This window comes from Dunckerocampus dactyliophorus, chromosome 13 (genome assembly GCF_027744805.1).
Source record: "Dunckerocampus dactyliophorus isolate RoL2022-P2 chromosome 13, RoL_Ddac_1.1, whole genome shotgun sequence".
NCBI lineage: Eukaryota > Metazoa > Chordata > Actinopteri > Syngnathiformes > Syngnathidae > Dunckerocampus > Dunckerocampus dactyliophorus.
Window position 1 is genome coordinate 19,373,867 of NC_072831.1, and position 15,119 is coordinate 19,388,985.

General features: G+C 40.5%; 3 protein-coding genes across 4 annotated transcripts in view; 2 read left to right on the forward strand and 1 right to left on the reverse strand.

Moving 5' to 3' along the window:
* The window catches only part of nol10 (nucleolar protein 10), a 28,360-nt gene extending 24,470 nt beyond the window's left edge, over window positions 1–3,890 (forward strand). The window contains exon 22 of the mRNA XM_054797112.1: window positions 11–3,890. The gene's annotated coding sequence lies outside the window, so the exon portion shown is untranslated. The remainder of the gene's footprint in view (window positions 1–10) is intronic.
* Window positions 3,891–4,686: 796 nt separating this feature from the next.
* odc1 (ornithine decarboxylase 1) lies at window positions 4,687–8,839 on the forward strand. 2 transcript variants are annotated; one of them, XM_054796383.1, is made up of 11 exons: window positions 4,687–4,826; window positions 5,637–5,786; window positions 5,882–6,018; window positions 6,163–6,336; window positions 6,424–6,596; window positions 6,689–6,905; window positions 7,214–7,297; window positions 7,389–7,551; window positions 7,629–7,744; window positions 7,828–8,042; window positions 8,119–8,839. In XM_054796383.1, the coding sequence occupies exons 3-11, from the start codon at window positions 5,917–5,919 to the stop codon at window positions 8,252–8,254; spliced, it is 1,380 nt and encodes a 459-aa protein (XP_054652358.1). In that variant the 5' UTR covers window positions 4,687–4,826; window positions 5,637–5,786; window positions 5,882–5,916; the 3' UTR covers window positions 8,255–8,839. The 2 variants fall into 2 exon arrangements, with proteins under 2 accessions (XP_054652358.1, XP_054652359.1); XM_054796384.1 differs by having other exon boundaries at window positions 7,632–7,744.
* A 521-nt stretch (window positions 8,840–9,360) lies between these two features.
* Window positions 9,361–14,840, reverse strand: LOC129192719 (G-protein coupled receptor family C group 6 member A-like). Its single transcript, XM_054797021.1, has 6 exons — window positions 14,668–14,840; window positions 14,296–14,593; window positions 12,738–13,538; window positions 10,620–10,832; window positions 10,423–10,546; window positions 9,361–10,284 (listed from the first exon to the last, which is right to left on the reverse strand). Exons 1-6 carry the CDS (start codon window positions 14,838–14,840, stop codon window positions 9,362–9,364), a joined length of 2,532 nt encoding a protein of 843 aa, XP_054652996.1. The 3' UTR covers window position 9,361.
* Between the last annotated feature and the right edge of the window lie 279 nt (window positions 14,841–15,119).

The window sequence follows — 15,119 nt, forward strand, 5'->3', positions numbered from 1 at the left end:
CCTGCCACAGGTGGAAGAAAGTCAGTGTTTTGCAAGTCTCAAGTAAATCTCAAGTCTTTCATTCCAAGTCTCAAGTAAAGACGTCCAAGTCAAGTCTCAAGTCAAGACAAGACAGGTTGAGTCAAGTCCGAAGTCACAGGCTTGAAATGTTCCAGTCCTTACAAGTCATAAGTACTGGTAAGTGTTATACCACCAAATACCAAAGGAAATACCATGACCTTGGAATTTCAGAATGTAATTAAATTCTCCTCGGTAGCATGTTGATGCATCCTGGCGTTGATCACTGCCACTCCCCAGCAGTGTGGCGCTTACAGAAATGTAAGCCACACACTCGTTGTTTATTCTTAAACCTGATTGGACGTTCATAGATGTATTCTGTGGGAAAAACTTGACATCTTACTTGAAATGACATAACGGTCACATTAGTTGAATACTTAGAAGGAGGACACTACTCAACGCACTCACTGAAAATCTCAAGTACTTTCAAGTCTTCAGACTAAAGGTTGCCGAGTTGCAAGTCTTTAATGATATTGTCAAGTTGAGTCCAAAGTCGCATGACTCAAGTCCACCCCTGACGTGCTGAATGAGCCCAGCGTATCATTTCATTTCATTGATCTGTTGGGGGACGTTTAAAATTATTTTGAGAACCTAGTAATATTTATGTATCTGTACAAACCACTGTCTGAGTTGCTGGCACCAGCATCGTTCAAGCATGAATAATGCCAGTAATTGACCTGCCAGCCTTGAAGACATTTTATGAGTAGGACCCCCTGCTTCTCACGTCCTCCTTGACAACTACCCCCACCCCAGTATTTGAGAAGTACTGATTTAGACTAAACTGTCTTACTTGTTGATAGTAGCAAAAGTTATTTTAGTTGAGTATTGGTCATGATTTTTTATAACTTTTGTTGAGACAAATCATTTAAAACAAATATGGCACTTTTTGTATAACTTCCATTGTATGTTTCAGTGTTTTCCTTATTTTGCACACAGTGTTTACTGTATATATGAAATGTATGCAGCGGCATCACAGTAAAAGAAGCATAATATGTTCATTCATTACACGAGATGTAGCCTGATAATAGCTTGAGGGAAGAGCTGATGCCGATATCGGTGCCGGACAATATCGGTATGTTACATATGTATCAGAAAGCCAATATCAAGCATCTCTACTAACAATCATTCACGCTCACATGTTTCAAGCTTATAGAAACCTGTTTGATCACCTCGTTGCCAAATCTAGTTTCAAGCATTGTGTGTGCATCCAAGTCAAGTCTTAACTTGCTTACATTTGTCATCATCCGCCAACCATGCACATATATGAAGCAATTCAAGCACATGTTGGACTCAGTTCTTTAACTCCTTAAATTCTTTATCACTTAACCGGATGAGCACTGATCAGTTGTTTAGTTTTTGATTGATGCCAGACACTGTATAACAGCAGTGCTTGTGACAAGACACACTACAGTAGACGTCAAACCCTTTGTTCAGTGTTATTAAAGTTTAGCATTGTATTTCAAGTAGTTTTATTATTGATGTTAAGGGTTTTTTTTTGTTGTTGCCATTGTTGATTTCATCTGGGAATAACAGATTCTGCCTTCCATGGCTGTCTGAAAGGCTTCTGTATGAATAAAGTAGAGCTATCAAATCTGAGAACACAAATGCACTGATTCAGCAGCATCTTTGGTATTCACAGCAGTACACTGATCTGTTTCTTGTGGGTGTCCAATGACAATCATCATCCTTGTCTTTTATGTGTCCTTGCAAAAGCCAGGTCAAGTCACAATGCTCCACAGTCACAATAACAAAGTCCACACAGAGCAAGATATAGACATGACAAAAGTAGTAAGTAGATAGAGAGGGGTTACTAAATCTGATGAAATACAGAGAGCCTCAAATGGAAATAGTCCATGTTCAGTTTGTTCATTCACAAGACTGATTTACAGTCTTGTGGTTTGGACCAAACATACCAAAGTTATGCTGCAAATTTATGTGATCAAGTGTGGGCCCATTTCCTGTGTGTCAGGCTTAGACCTGAACAGTTCACACCTGACTTTTTGCGTTTGAAGCAGGAGGTGTGAGAAAAGATACCACAGGGCTAGAGATACCACTGGCTTGTGGTGGCCAAGCGTTCACAGCAATGTCGCTTTTTGATCCTTCGATGTCGGCTCTTCCTTCCATTCCAATTCACCAAGCGTTTGATTGTTCACCCACTAACAGGGAACGTGAGCTGGGTTCAGACTGTTGTGAGACAGGTTAGTTCATCAAAAATGTATGGATATGACTACAGAGTGTGTAGTGTATGTCACAGCAATTCACTTTTAGACAGGACTAAGGGTATGCTTTATCATTTTATGACATTACTTTAATTCAAAAGATTTTTTACATGGAAAATTCTTGTAGCTCAAAAAATATACATCTTTCTGGGTGGTGGCTGGTGATAGAAAGCATGATTTGTTTTCCTGTTAATGTCCTGAAAATCAGGCCTGTGCAAAGGTTGAGTCACGCTGACCAAACACTTCATGTGTTGCTTTCTTCACCAATAGACTTGAAATTAGAGTCGGATTAAAGTGTACATTTTCAGCTTTAGGAGGTTGAACAAAATATGGCATTTACCATTTAGGAATTAAAGTATTTTGTACTTTAAAGTACCAGTGTACCTCCATTTTCAGGAGCTTCATAGTACTTGGGCCATTGACAGAATGGAAAATATAATCATCATTTGTAATACGTGGATGAAAATCCTATGTTGCAATCATTAATTCATCACATTTCCTTCCTGGAGATCTTTTTTCAGGCCTTTACTTCCTACATCTACTTGCCACATTTTTGCACTAGTGATGTATATCGGTACATTTGTATCAAGTAATATGCTTTTTCAATTCATACTGCCTGGTGCAATAACTTAAATATTAAATGCACTTGCAAGTGAGGTTTAGCTGTTTTGACAAGAGCACCTGTGTTGACAGCTTGCTAATCTGAGCCATTGTGTTATCTCATCAACTGGTCAGGAAACATTAAAGTGAGAATGAGTGTTGCTGGTCAAAACAGGTCATTGACAGTGACAGCTGTCACTTAGAGCCAATAGAAGACTGCAGTCTGCCAGCATTCGTTAGCCAGATTAACACACGAAGAGCAAATTGACCTGCATTTAACATCATTGCAATATCTGGATTCACATTTCTACTAGAACTGCACTAGTAATCATCATTAAAGATGAAATTACTACGCGTGATTCGTTGGGATTGACAAGATGGTATAACAGCTCCTCAGTTTATGTGTAAAATGTCAAGAGATGATTCATTAAAAAATGAATAATATACACACAATATTTATCATCATGGTTTGTACTTTTAATGGACTGGCGACCAGTCAACGGTGTACCCCGCCTCTCGACCAAAGTCAGCTGGGATAGGCTCCAGCATACCCCTGCGACCCTGAGGACAACCGGCATGGAAAATGGATGGATGGATGGTTTGTACTTTAAATTTTGTTCTAAACAAGTTCGCCAACATATTATATACACCACTCAGTATGACACAGTGCAGTTCTTCAATAAAAATGACAAAAAAAAAACATGTTTCCTATGTGTGGTGTACTGTACTACTGTGCTCATTCCAGAATTGGAGGACATTTTGGCTTCAAAACATAAATCTCTTTCCCATTTTGTCTGTTATGTATTCATCAATAACAGGTAAAGCAACTATGAAAAACTTGATTGGTTCAAAAAGGTGTCATTTTTATTATATTTTATTTTTTATTTGCTATATTTGACTCAAATCATTGTAACAGGGTGGTAAATTTGTGGCAAAGTTAGCTCTTTCTCAGGAATAACAACTATAGCTATTTAGCTAGCTGCTACTATAACTTAAATAAGTAAGGAAGGAAAAAGTAATAATACATTTGTTTTATCCTGACAATTTGAGTAACTGTTTTGCGTAGAGTGAGACATTCAAGTTCTACCAAAGTTACAAAAATATAAAGAATTCCCTGGCAAACTTTTAGATGACAGCTCCCTCCTGTCATGTGACTTACTGTTTTCTTCTTCTACTATGCTAAAAATGGTAGGTTTACAGAGTTGCTTGCATGTTGTAGGCCAGATTCATGGCATAAACATTAATAATTAAACTAGCATCCTGATTAAAACAAATGTTTCAACAATTACCTGCAACATCCGTGAATAAAATTATACAAAAAAGGGCATTGTTTTATTTGACATTCAATTTGGTCATCAGTGGGGTGGGATAAACGAAAAATTGCATTTTAGGGGGTAATCCAGACATTTATTATAATGTTTCTCCCAGTTTGTTTAGATTTGGTTTCAGGACTAGTAAAATGTTTTCATTTGCATGCTTTAGTATTTTATACATGGATTAAATGACATTTTATGGCTGGAACGAATAATGTCCTCCAATTTTGGATTGATTATGTTTCTTTTTATTTTCTAGATATTTTCTAGTTTTTACACGCCACGTGCAAACTAACAGTAAAAGATCAGTATTATTATAGCATAGTTATAGTCACAGGAAAAAATGTAAGCTATTTATTCTTGATCGTAGGCGTTATAACGGTAGTTTTTTTGTCTTTATGTGGATGGGGGACAAGCCCAAACTGGTTCTTACGTGGATGGGAGGCCGGTTTCAGCTGGCTATGTTGCCGAGGCAACGAGTTCTCTATAAATGCAGCCCCGGACGTTCCCCTCTTCCACTTCAGTCGCAGCCCCGTGTAGAAGCACTACGGCCACTTTCGGCTCCATTGATAAATAACCTTTTTTTTACCCCGGCGTTTGGGTCTAATGGACAAACACTTTGTAAATGCTTTTTAAGGTAAGATTTTGACTTTTTTTCTAGGTTGTGTGTTCTCGGGACATGGTAATATTAGCTAGCCATAACGTGGGGGGTGCGGGGGAATGGATGGCCTTAAACATTGCCGTGCGGTTAAGATGTTTAATTTTGACGGTTAATTTAAAATGAAACCTGCATTTAAGTTATATTCATTGATCACGTCGGCGTTTCTGGTCGAAGTCGTGTTGCTAGCTAGTCGTATTGCGTTCGAACATGGCTAATTGGCCTCTTAGCGTTAACCCGAAAGGAATGTCTCCATGCTGACTTCAAAAGATAATATTTTTAAATACATTTTTGTTGAGCAGGCCGCGCGAATGTATGAATCACCTCTAGTGTTAAGTTACCTCATGGCACGAGAAACGCGAAAACGGAACCGGCATACTGACGTTTACATAATGTTAACCTTTGATTGGTTCATTTAGAGGAAATTCTTATGAAAGAAAAGCGTATCTTGTTGGCGATAGGTGGAAATGCGTCATGGGCGGGGCTAAATTCAAAGGCTTTTTTTGTGTGCATTTGGTGTCAAGTTTTCCTGACACGCTAACTTTACAAACGTTATTTTTATTTTACGTAGGATGAAGGAACTCAAAAGCGTAAAATAAGTTTTGTTTAATGGGTTATTTTTCTATGTAAAATGTGTATATTCCGTACTCAACATTTGATGAGAAAGTCAGTACTACTACTAAAGACTAAAGGGATTTTTGTGGACTAAAAAAAAAAAAAAAAAATTTTTTTTTTTACTTTTTCATTTCACAAAATGTGGCTAAACTGACATACTATTCTCTTTTTCAGAATCAACACTCCAGGAGAACACACGCTGTCTGCTCAACAGGCCCTGGCCTTGAGGTTTATCTAAAGGGGTTTAACTTCACCGGTGAGCCACCTTGGATTTCCTTCACCTGAGGAACTCTGACATAAACATTCCATCTCTTTTGTTTCCTAGTAAGTGCCACTTTGCTTCTTGCCGTGAGCCTTAATCAAGCTTTTATCACACACACTGTGCTCAACTTTTTATCTCTTTTGCAACACGTTCCCAGTTTCGGAGTGATCAATTAAAGGACTTCTTGTGACCATGAATAGACAATCTCCTGTCGAGTTTGATTTCTCTTTTCTGGAGGAGGGATTTTCTGCTAGGGATACTGTAGAGCAGAAGATCAATGAGTCATCCATGACTGTAAGTTTCTGTGCTGCCTTTGTTTATTTTGTTACAATTGTTGTGCATGCTTGTTTGTGTTGTAAGTTTCTGTGCTGCCTTTGTTTATTTTGTTACAATTGTTGTGCATGCTTGTTTGTGTTAAATTGGTGCGCTCTTTTGCAGGACGACAGGGATGCCTTCTATGTGTGTGACCTGGGGGACGTCTTGAAGAAGCACCTCCGCTGGGCGCGGGCCCTTCCACGTGTCTGTCCGTTCTATGCTGTTAAATGCAATGATAGCCGGGCTGTTCTGATGACTCTGGCGTCTCTGGGGACTGGTTTCGACTGTGCAAGCAAGGTAATGTTGAGGGGAGAAAATCCCAGAGCATGACCTTCTCTCATAATGGCAACATTTACAGCAAACTGCTTTATTTACCACTTGTAGACTGAGATTCAGCTGGTTCAGTCTCTTGGAGTGGATCCGAGCAGAATCATTTACGCCAACCCCTGCAAGCAGGTGTCTCAGATCAAATATGCTTCCGCCCATGGAGTACAGATGATGACCTTCGACAGCGAGGTGGAGTTGATGAAAGTGGCTCGCTGTCACGACAATGCCAAGTAAGGCTTCAACAGTCACACGATAAAATTCTCAGCAGCATGTGCTGTATTTGTGTTATCCTATATCTATATGCTTCTATTTGTTTGTCCAGGCTGGTACTGCGCATTGCTACAGATGACTCCAAGGCTGTGTGTCGCCTAAGTATTAAGTTTGGGGCCCAACTTAAGTCTTGTCGTGGCCTTCTGGAGCGAGCCAAGGAACTGGGGCTGGATGTGATTGGCGTTAGCTTCCATGTTGGCAGTGGATGCACTGACTCTGCGGCCTTTACGCAGGCTATTGCAGATGCCCGCTGCGTCTTTGATATGGGGGTGAGTAAACGATTAAGTAATAAGTCACTTGCCAGATTTGGTAAACCATCATTAAATGTGATGCAAGTGTTAACTGTAGGTAACACTGCACGGCCTCGCATGAGGGATGTCAAATCTTACCCTTTTACATCAAGTAATTACCGGCAAGGTAAATGAATAAGAATAAGTCTCATCAAGCAAGTTGTGTAAAGGCAGAATTTTTGATACAGCTCCTTTTTAATGCCTCATTATGTTGTCTGATTTGATATGAACTATATATACAACAAATATGTGTCTGATTTGTTGTTCCACAAACTACCTCTTATTAGGCTGATCTGGGCTTCCACATGAAACTTTTGGACATCGGGGGAGGTTTCCCTGGTTCAGAAGACACTGAACTCAAATTTGAAGAGGTATCTGTTTAATTAGTACAAGTTGTTGTCATATTCTGGCTTGGTGGGTTTGTTTGTGTGGAGCAGTCAATATTTTGTCATTATGCCGTAGATCACAGCAGTAATCAACCCAGCCCTGGACAAATATTTCCCTGCTGACAGCGATGTGAGGATCATTGCTGAACCAGGTCGCTTTTATGTGGCGTCTGCATACACTCTGGTTGTCAACATTATTGCCAAGAAGGTCCTCGTGGATGATGACTCGGCCTCTGATGGTAAGAACCAGTCGCTTCACATTTTAGAAAAAAAAAAATCTATACATGATTTCTGAGGTTTTATGCGTTCACGACAGAAGAAGATGACGGCATCAGTGACAGGAGCCTGATGTACTATGTCAACGATGGAGTGTATGGATCCTTCAACTGTATTCTGTATGACCACGCTCATTGTCTGCCAACGTTGCACAAAGTAAGCTAGAAAATATCTTTTATCATATTTTTTTTAATCTTACTTTGACGATTAAAGTATAACCTTATGTCAACTTCCAATAGAAACCCAAGCCGGATGAGGCCATGTATCCCTGCAGTATCTGGGGCCCAACATGTGATGGCCTTGATCGCATTGTTGAGCAATGTAACCTGCCGGACATGCATGTGGGTGATTGGCTACTCTTTGAAAACATGGGCGCCTACACCGTGGCCGCCTCCTCCACCTTCAATGGTTTTGAAAAGCCTGACATTCATTACGTCATTTCACGCTCAGCCTGGTGAGTACATGTCACGTGAGCGTTTATGGCAGGTTTGATTCCACCTGAGGATGCTAACACTGTGTACTGTTTCTAGGCAGCATGTGCAGCAAATCTGCTCCCAGGGTCTACCGGCCGCTGTGGAGTCCTGCATGCTTGACGTTACACCGTGCTGCGGAAGAGGGAGCAACTTGGAGATGCCAGCAAAACCCCCTCAAGCCCGTGTGGTGTAAACACAGCATAAATAACAATTGATCAAGCATTCTTTGCCATTAACAAGAGGAGCAGCTTGTTTTGTGACAAATTTTGGCCAGTTACCTGAAGAAAGAGCAGTATATACCGTTGCACACATTTCGTTCTCTGTGGAAGCTAAATGTCAACTTTGTGGTTGGACAGGATTTACTCAAGGATGGCTGCTATATAGAGTGTCATTCAATCACTTTCCAACAGAACCATAAGATTTTAATGTAGAACATTAACCCTTTATTCTGACTGTTCATGAAGTTTGTACTTTGTAATTGTCATTTCTATTCATTCTATACTGTGGGAAAATATATTAATGTATTCATGTTGCTTTGCAAAACAAATCTTTAAGGTTACCATGTACCCACAGAGACTCAAAAGACTGCCCCTCTCCTTTTCCACATTTGTGTTCATAATCACAGCCTGCAGGAGGTGCATTGGCAGCAATAAACGGGGATTAGCCATACATTGAAATGGTTATGAAAGAGATGGGATTGCAATTTTCATGATGCTTTCCTATGGAAACTTTCTGATGTTTTGTATTTTTTTTTTAAATAAAGTGGTGCAGAGCTGAATGAATGATTGTTGACATTTGTAGACGTTTTACTACAACAAGGCCAATCAGGTCTGCCGATGCACATTTTGTCAGTATTTTTGGTGACTATAATCTCCCCATTCAGTGTGTGTCAAAGTGCTACAGTTTTACTGTACCAACACAAGCAGGCTGTTCCATGTGGTTAAAACATGTTTTTATTGAATTCACATAGGACAGTAGTTGCAGTGTAAAATCTTGACAGCTTTTATTGTGTATTTACAATTTGTTCTATTGCGTCCATTTAAACAAAATTGGAAGGTTACCAGAGAACATTTTAACAGTAAATTATAGTTGGAAATATGCTCTTTAAAACCATTGATATTTTCTCAAGACGAATCATCGCTTATAATACAAATAATTTTGGCTGTTATCGTTGAGAAAGGTCATGCCCTCAAGAAAGCGAATGTAAATATTCATACAAGGATGTCAATGTCGTTTGAGTATGTTAATGAACAAGAATGGATGCAACAGGAACACACTGTTGTATATCATAGGAGATGTATTACTGAACCACTGTGATACCTTTCTCCTCGTAATGCTTCCTAATATACTCAGTGATGGCTTTCTCATCATTAATTTCCTTCTTGAACACCATAATGTAACACTTGGGGGCCAAGTGACAGCAAAGGATGCTGTAGCTAGAAACAAGAATGGCAGCGCTCTCGATGGCTTGTTTGTACACACCAAACAAATTGATGTAAATGGGGATGAAGAGGACCCAGATAATTAAATACAGCAGCATACTAATGGTGATTAAACTTGCATTTTTATACAAATCTGGCAACTGCTTACCTTTGAATGCAAACAGGAAACAAGTAAGTGCCAAGACAGCATTGTAGCCCAACATAGCTATGAAAAATTTGGTGGAGCCTTTATGACACTGCAGCAAAATGCTCTTAGGTAAACTCGTCGGCTCTGGTAATGGAGGGTAAAGGCACATCCATGGCACACACAGCGCCAGCTGGAACCCAGTGACCACGGCCACCACAGCCAATGGATGGTTGAGCTTGTTCAGCCAGGTCTTTGTCTTCAAGTCAAACATAAAACCCACTAAGATTTGCAGCAGGTTTGCCAGAATACAGGAGATACAGAGCGAAAAGGCTATTCCAAAGAGAGGCATGCCAATCATACAGGAGGCATCAGTGGGCTTCCCTGGAAAGCTAAATGTGAGGCAAAAGCATATCAGCAGAGACGTGAGCTCCAAAAAACACAAATAACCACCCACGGCCTTCACAATGGGCGTGCCGTGATAGATGGCAAACAAAACTGCAAACACAAGTGTTAAAATAATTCCTAAGCCTTCCAAGGTACTCAAAATGATGATAAAGACATTTGACCAGTCCAGGAATTCAATTTTTTTCTCTAAACATTTATCCCTGTCTGGAGAAGAATACTCATTTTTACTGCAGCGTCGACACTCTTCACCTGAAGGAGCAAATGCAGTCAGAACTCAAAGTTGTTGTCAAAACACACTCGCAAAACATGTACGCAAGTTTCAATTATTTAAAGTGGTTATATATACTATATTATCAGATGTAATAACTTTATTACTAAAAGCCTTACCTTGTCCTACAGAAAATTCTCCCTCTGCACAATGAACACAATCGCTGCAGCAATGCAACTTTACATTTTGCTTCTTGAGCTCTTGTCCAGGTGGGCAGGTTTTAGAGCAGTTGTAAGCTGTCACCTGCAAAACACAACTGAATCAGCAAACACTGACATCCATTCACACTCCATGGAAATAAACATGATGACCTCACCTTCACACGCTGCATCTTTAGCACAATGTCACGCGGGACTCTGATGTTTCCGTTTGGCCAGTATTCGCCGATGATTTTAATGCGCTCTTGCTGTGTCTTGGCCCTCTGGTCCCAATATAAAATGTCATATCCTAAACTGGGGTCACCATTCACATCAAAAAAGATATGGGTCGTGTCCACAGTGAAGTTGACCTTCTTTATTTCCATGAGAAGCTGAGGAGACAAACATGAACAAAACTGCACTTGATATCTGGACAATTTTATAGATAATCGCAGTCACATTTTCCAAAAATCTTCAAAAAGCTATTCATATCAAATACTTTTGAATAATTAGCTGCTTGTCAAATGCTTGATACAACGGGCAGAACATACGTCAACTCAAGTTTCCTCTTTCATCGCTTTACCAAGTGGTCTGTTTTGGCTTTTACTCAAATTTGTGAAGATTATTAATAAAACTTGGCAAGGCAGGTGAAAGAAATACTTGTAGTTTGGATTTTTGATTTTTTTGACATGACAGTGCGCTGTATTCCAGCGCACTGTCGCCTGTCCATTCTTTTGTATGTGATGAAGACGCTAGCGTCTTCTTCCGCAACGCAGCGCCGCGGCCATCTTGTTTGCGTGTGCTTACGGCGGGAGACAAATATAACAGTTTGTGATGTCTGTTGATGTACTGCACTGCTAATGGGGATGTCATACAACTTCATGTCAAAAAATATAAACTATACCTTTAAGCCATACATTTGTGCAAGTTCACATACACTCATACAAAGTACACAATAACAAAGTAATTGGTTGCATAACTTTGAATTTAGTTTGGATTTTCTCAAATTTACAAACATTCAGGCTCAAATACTGTATATACCGTAATTTCCGGTGTCTGTTTAGCTGCTTGTGCCCACCAGAGGGAGCTCCAGGGGGAGTCAATCATGCTTCCCTCTGGTGGACACATTGAATGAATCATTTCAGCACCCCGGCAGCCCTGGTCAATGAACTGCTTTGTTTGGAAGCAATGCATGATGGGAAGAAGTTAAATCGTTGTTTTTTGTCTAAACTCGTATTGGTACTTGTATATTTCTTACATACCTTTTGAGTGTTAGGTTGCCGTGTGATGATTTTAGCATTCTTTCTAAGATGACACAGTGAGTCAGACTGTTATGTTGAGTAATGACCTCCTGCAATTTCCGATGGGTTGACAAGCTCATCGTGAGTTCCCTTGTAGCTCCCGATTGGCTACTGCCAGCGAAAGAGTGACAGGTTCCTCACTGACTCGCGAGCGGGATAGTATTTAAACGATTAATTGTCATTCCTGACAATTGGTACAGTGTGAAAGTTTCACCTAGTCTCCAAATATACTTCTTGTCATTATGGACAAATACAGTAGGGTTGTCTGGTCTGACCATCAAATTTTGTCTCGTAGGCATTTGGCATATCCACGTTGGCAGCCGCAAGCGTGCATCCACCTTGAAAGCTTCGACTTTAGAGCTTCTTTCTTTGTTGGCACCCTCTCAGTCCATGGCTTCACTGTGTGGATACTAGTGCTCAAGCAGTTTCCAGTTTTTGGAAGACTTGGGCCTTGATGTTTCCTGGGTTGTTCCTAAACATCCTAACTATTTTTTTCTTCAACTTAGGCTGACAGAAATTGGTGACACCTGGCAAAATGGTCGTACATCCCAAGAACTTATGTACATTGTTTGTTGATCTCTGCAGTCATTTAGAAATGTCTCCAAAAGACTTTTCCAACTTGAATAAAATTCTACTTCTTCACTCTTCACTGATTTTCTTGGACATTCCCATTGTTCTGAGTGTTGATCGATCCAGTGAGTGCTGTGAAACAAATCCTTTATGTGCCGGCCAAGAGACACTACCGGCTTCAGTCAATCATGATTATTAAAGAGAATGTAATTGGGCTTGTCAAGTTAGAAGACATTCTGGAGCCGATGAGATATTAGTTCATAGAAGTCTATGTAGAATTTGGACCCTATGTGGATTAGATTAATTGCAACCATTAAAGATGAGTGTTGTACAATCATTGTATAATCAATCCACCACTGAAAAAGAACAGTTGAAATCAATCATAAAATGAATACGGCCATGACGTGTGTGTAAACTTCATATTACCTCCAAGGGAGTGAAGTCAACATGGCGTTCACACCGCTGGTTGTCACATTTCAGCAAGCGTCTGATCCCCTCAACAATGACGTGCACAGCCAAGTAGATGTTGTGCGTCTCATCCTGGTCAATGTGATTGGCCAAGCAGCTTAGGTCCAGACATTGCCCTGACTCGTGTTTGCTACGTGAGCAGTTGACATCCCCTGACCAGTCAGAACAAAGTGGGTAATGAGACAGGTGATGATCAAGGATGGCATTTGTCGTTCCGTTGAACATGGACGTGACATAATCTTTAAAACCGGGCACCGCATTCCTCTGGGAGTTGAATCCATAGACCTGCCCAGCCATTTCAATGCCAGGCAAAGTAGCCAGCTTTGTCGAGCTGGACCAAGAGTCACTTGCGATCCACGTTCTGTTCAGCATGTGTTTAATAGCAGCCTCTATTATGACATCAACATTAGACCCCTTGGTGAAAAGGATTATGACCTCGGCAGTGGATTTATTGACGTTGTTCACAAGGACAGACATCCTCTTATGGGTTTGGGAGTTATTCTGGGAGAAGTAGCCAGGCAGGATGTCAATGAATTCAATGCACACGTCCTTCATCTCTCTGAAATGATGCGCAAGGCGATCACTGCCGTACTTCCCATATTCGTCGTCACTTCCTATGATGGCCACCGTTTGCCAGTTGAACTCCCTCACCAGCTGGGCAATGGCCTTTGTCTGATATTCATCACTCGATATTGTTCGCAGAAAAGTGGGAAACTTCAGCTTCCTGCTGAGCAGCTCGCTGGTTGATGCGTAGCTGATCTGCGTCACACAAGAATAAGCCTCATTAGCATTGCTCTGCGGGCAACAGAAGTGCAATTTTAGCGGGCAAGGAACCATACTGGTAAATGAAAGTTGAGTTGAAACGGATCATATCCATGTGCTTTCTCCCAGCCGATCAGTAAGGAAGATCATGATGAAAAATACATGATTATATTTTTCATAATATATTGTATATTATCCACAGGTGAAAATGATAGTGAACAGTTGTCTATAAGTGTCCTGCGACTGACTGGTGACCAATCCAGAGTTAGCAGTAATCCCTTGGACACCGCTTCTCTGTTCTCGCCACGTCACTATTTCCATTTATTCAATATTTAACTTCACTAATTAAATATTAAATCAATAATAAATATTAAATGTAATATATTAAATAAAAATAAAGCACAGTTTGACACTAGATTATCCAATATTTATCCAATTTGATCCAATATCCAATTCTTCTTTAGCCCACGGTCGACCTCGGACCAATGGTAGTAGGTGTGGTGGGGAAGGCTGCGCAATCCAAGCATGTCGGCCAAGAGGAGAAGACTACAGTGTACACAACTTGAGCTTTATGGAGTGTTTTATTAAATTAAACTTACTATAGTGCTCAGCTGCGTCCAACATCATTTTAAAAGCCTCTGAAATGATCAGGGTGGGGCCCCTTCAATGGTAACAAAAATGGGTCCCTGCCCGATTAAGAAAAATCTAGGCAAGCTAGGCATAGATGATCGTGTAAAATACAGGGAAGACCAACCTGGGTCACTGATGATTGCGCAATGACCCGCGAAACTGCGATTGAGACCTCGGAGAACCTCTCACCAATCACTGCCATTGTATTGGGTTGCGTATTTGGAGGAAAAAAACATATTTGAGGATCCAACCAGTCCTTCACAAGCTGGAGAGTGGCCCTGATCGCAAAGGTAACATCTCCGCATGTGTCATAGATGTGGTAACCCAACGTGATGTTAGGGAGAAGCTTTGGCATGCGTCCGTTAATTTCTCTGATGGCATATATCATCACTTGAGATTGTAAAAACATTTGGAAGTCATAGCTGTCAGAAAAAAATATATCAATTAGAAACAAGGGAGTCATACAGGGGCTTGATGTCAGTGAGGTTGGACTTACTGGCTGCAGGAGACATGTCCGGGTATTGTGGTTCTGTTGGTTTGTAAGTGAAGAGGGAAAAGTCCTCCAATGATGATGTCCCCTGGAACATACGCATTGAGCAAACTGTTGTCTCCTGAGCTGAGCACAGCCATTACACTCACAACGAAACCTAAGCAGAACATTGTGGACATACAGTAGAAGACACACCTGTGCTGTATGTGTGCCTATCTCTTAAAAGTATGAATAGATTCCTGAACAAAGGGCCTTGCATATCAACTTCCCGTCATAGCAAAGTCAGACAGATCATTTCTATTGTCTGACTAATGCAATGCAGAAGTTCACTAGTAGGCATCTAAAGGGTTTAAATACAATCATGATGTCTTTACAAAGACAATAAGTCTTAGTTTTGATTTGACACAGACATTGGAATATCGTTGTGTTAATGATTATAGCATTTAATAGTATAGGAC

Bases quoted from the DNA above. Each gene is read 5' to 3' on its own strand.
- odc1 (XM_054796383.1), top strand. From the start codon at position 5,917: ATGAATAGACAATCTCCTGTCGAGTTTGATTTCTCTTTTCTGGAGGAG. The intron at 6,019-6,162 runs GTAAGTTTCTGT...GCTCTTTTGCAG, and splicing joins TCAATGAGTCATCCATGACT to GACGACAGGGATGCCTTCTA. The intron at 7,552-7,628 runs GTAAGAACCAGT...CGTTCACGACAG, and splicing joins TGATGACTCGGCCTCTGATG to AAGAAGATGACGGCATCAGT.
- LOC129192719 (XM_054797021.1), bottom strand. From the start codon at position 14,840: ATGTCCACAATGTTCTGCTTAGGTTTCGTTGTGAGTGTAATGGCTGTG. The intron at 10,547-10,619 runs GTGAGGTCATCA...TGTGTTTTGCAG, and splicing joins TAAAGATGCAGCGTGTGAAG to GTGACAGCTTACAACTGCTC. The intron at 10,285-10,422 runs GTAAGGCTTTTA...TTGCTCCTTCAG, and splicing joins AGAATTTTCTGTAGGACAAG to GTGAAGAGTGTCGACGCTGC.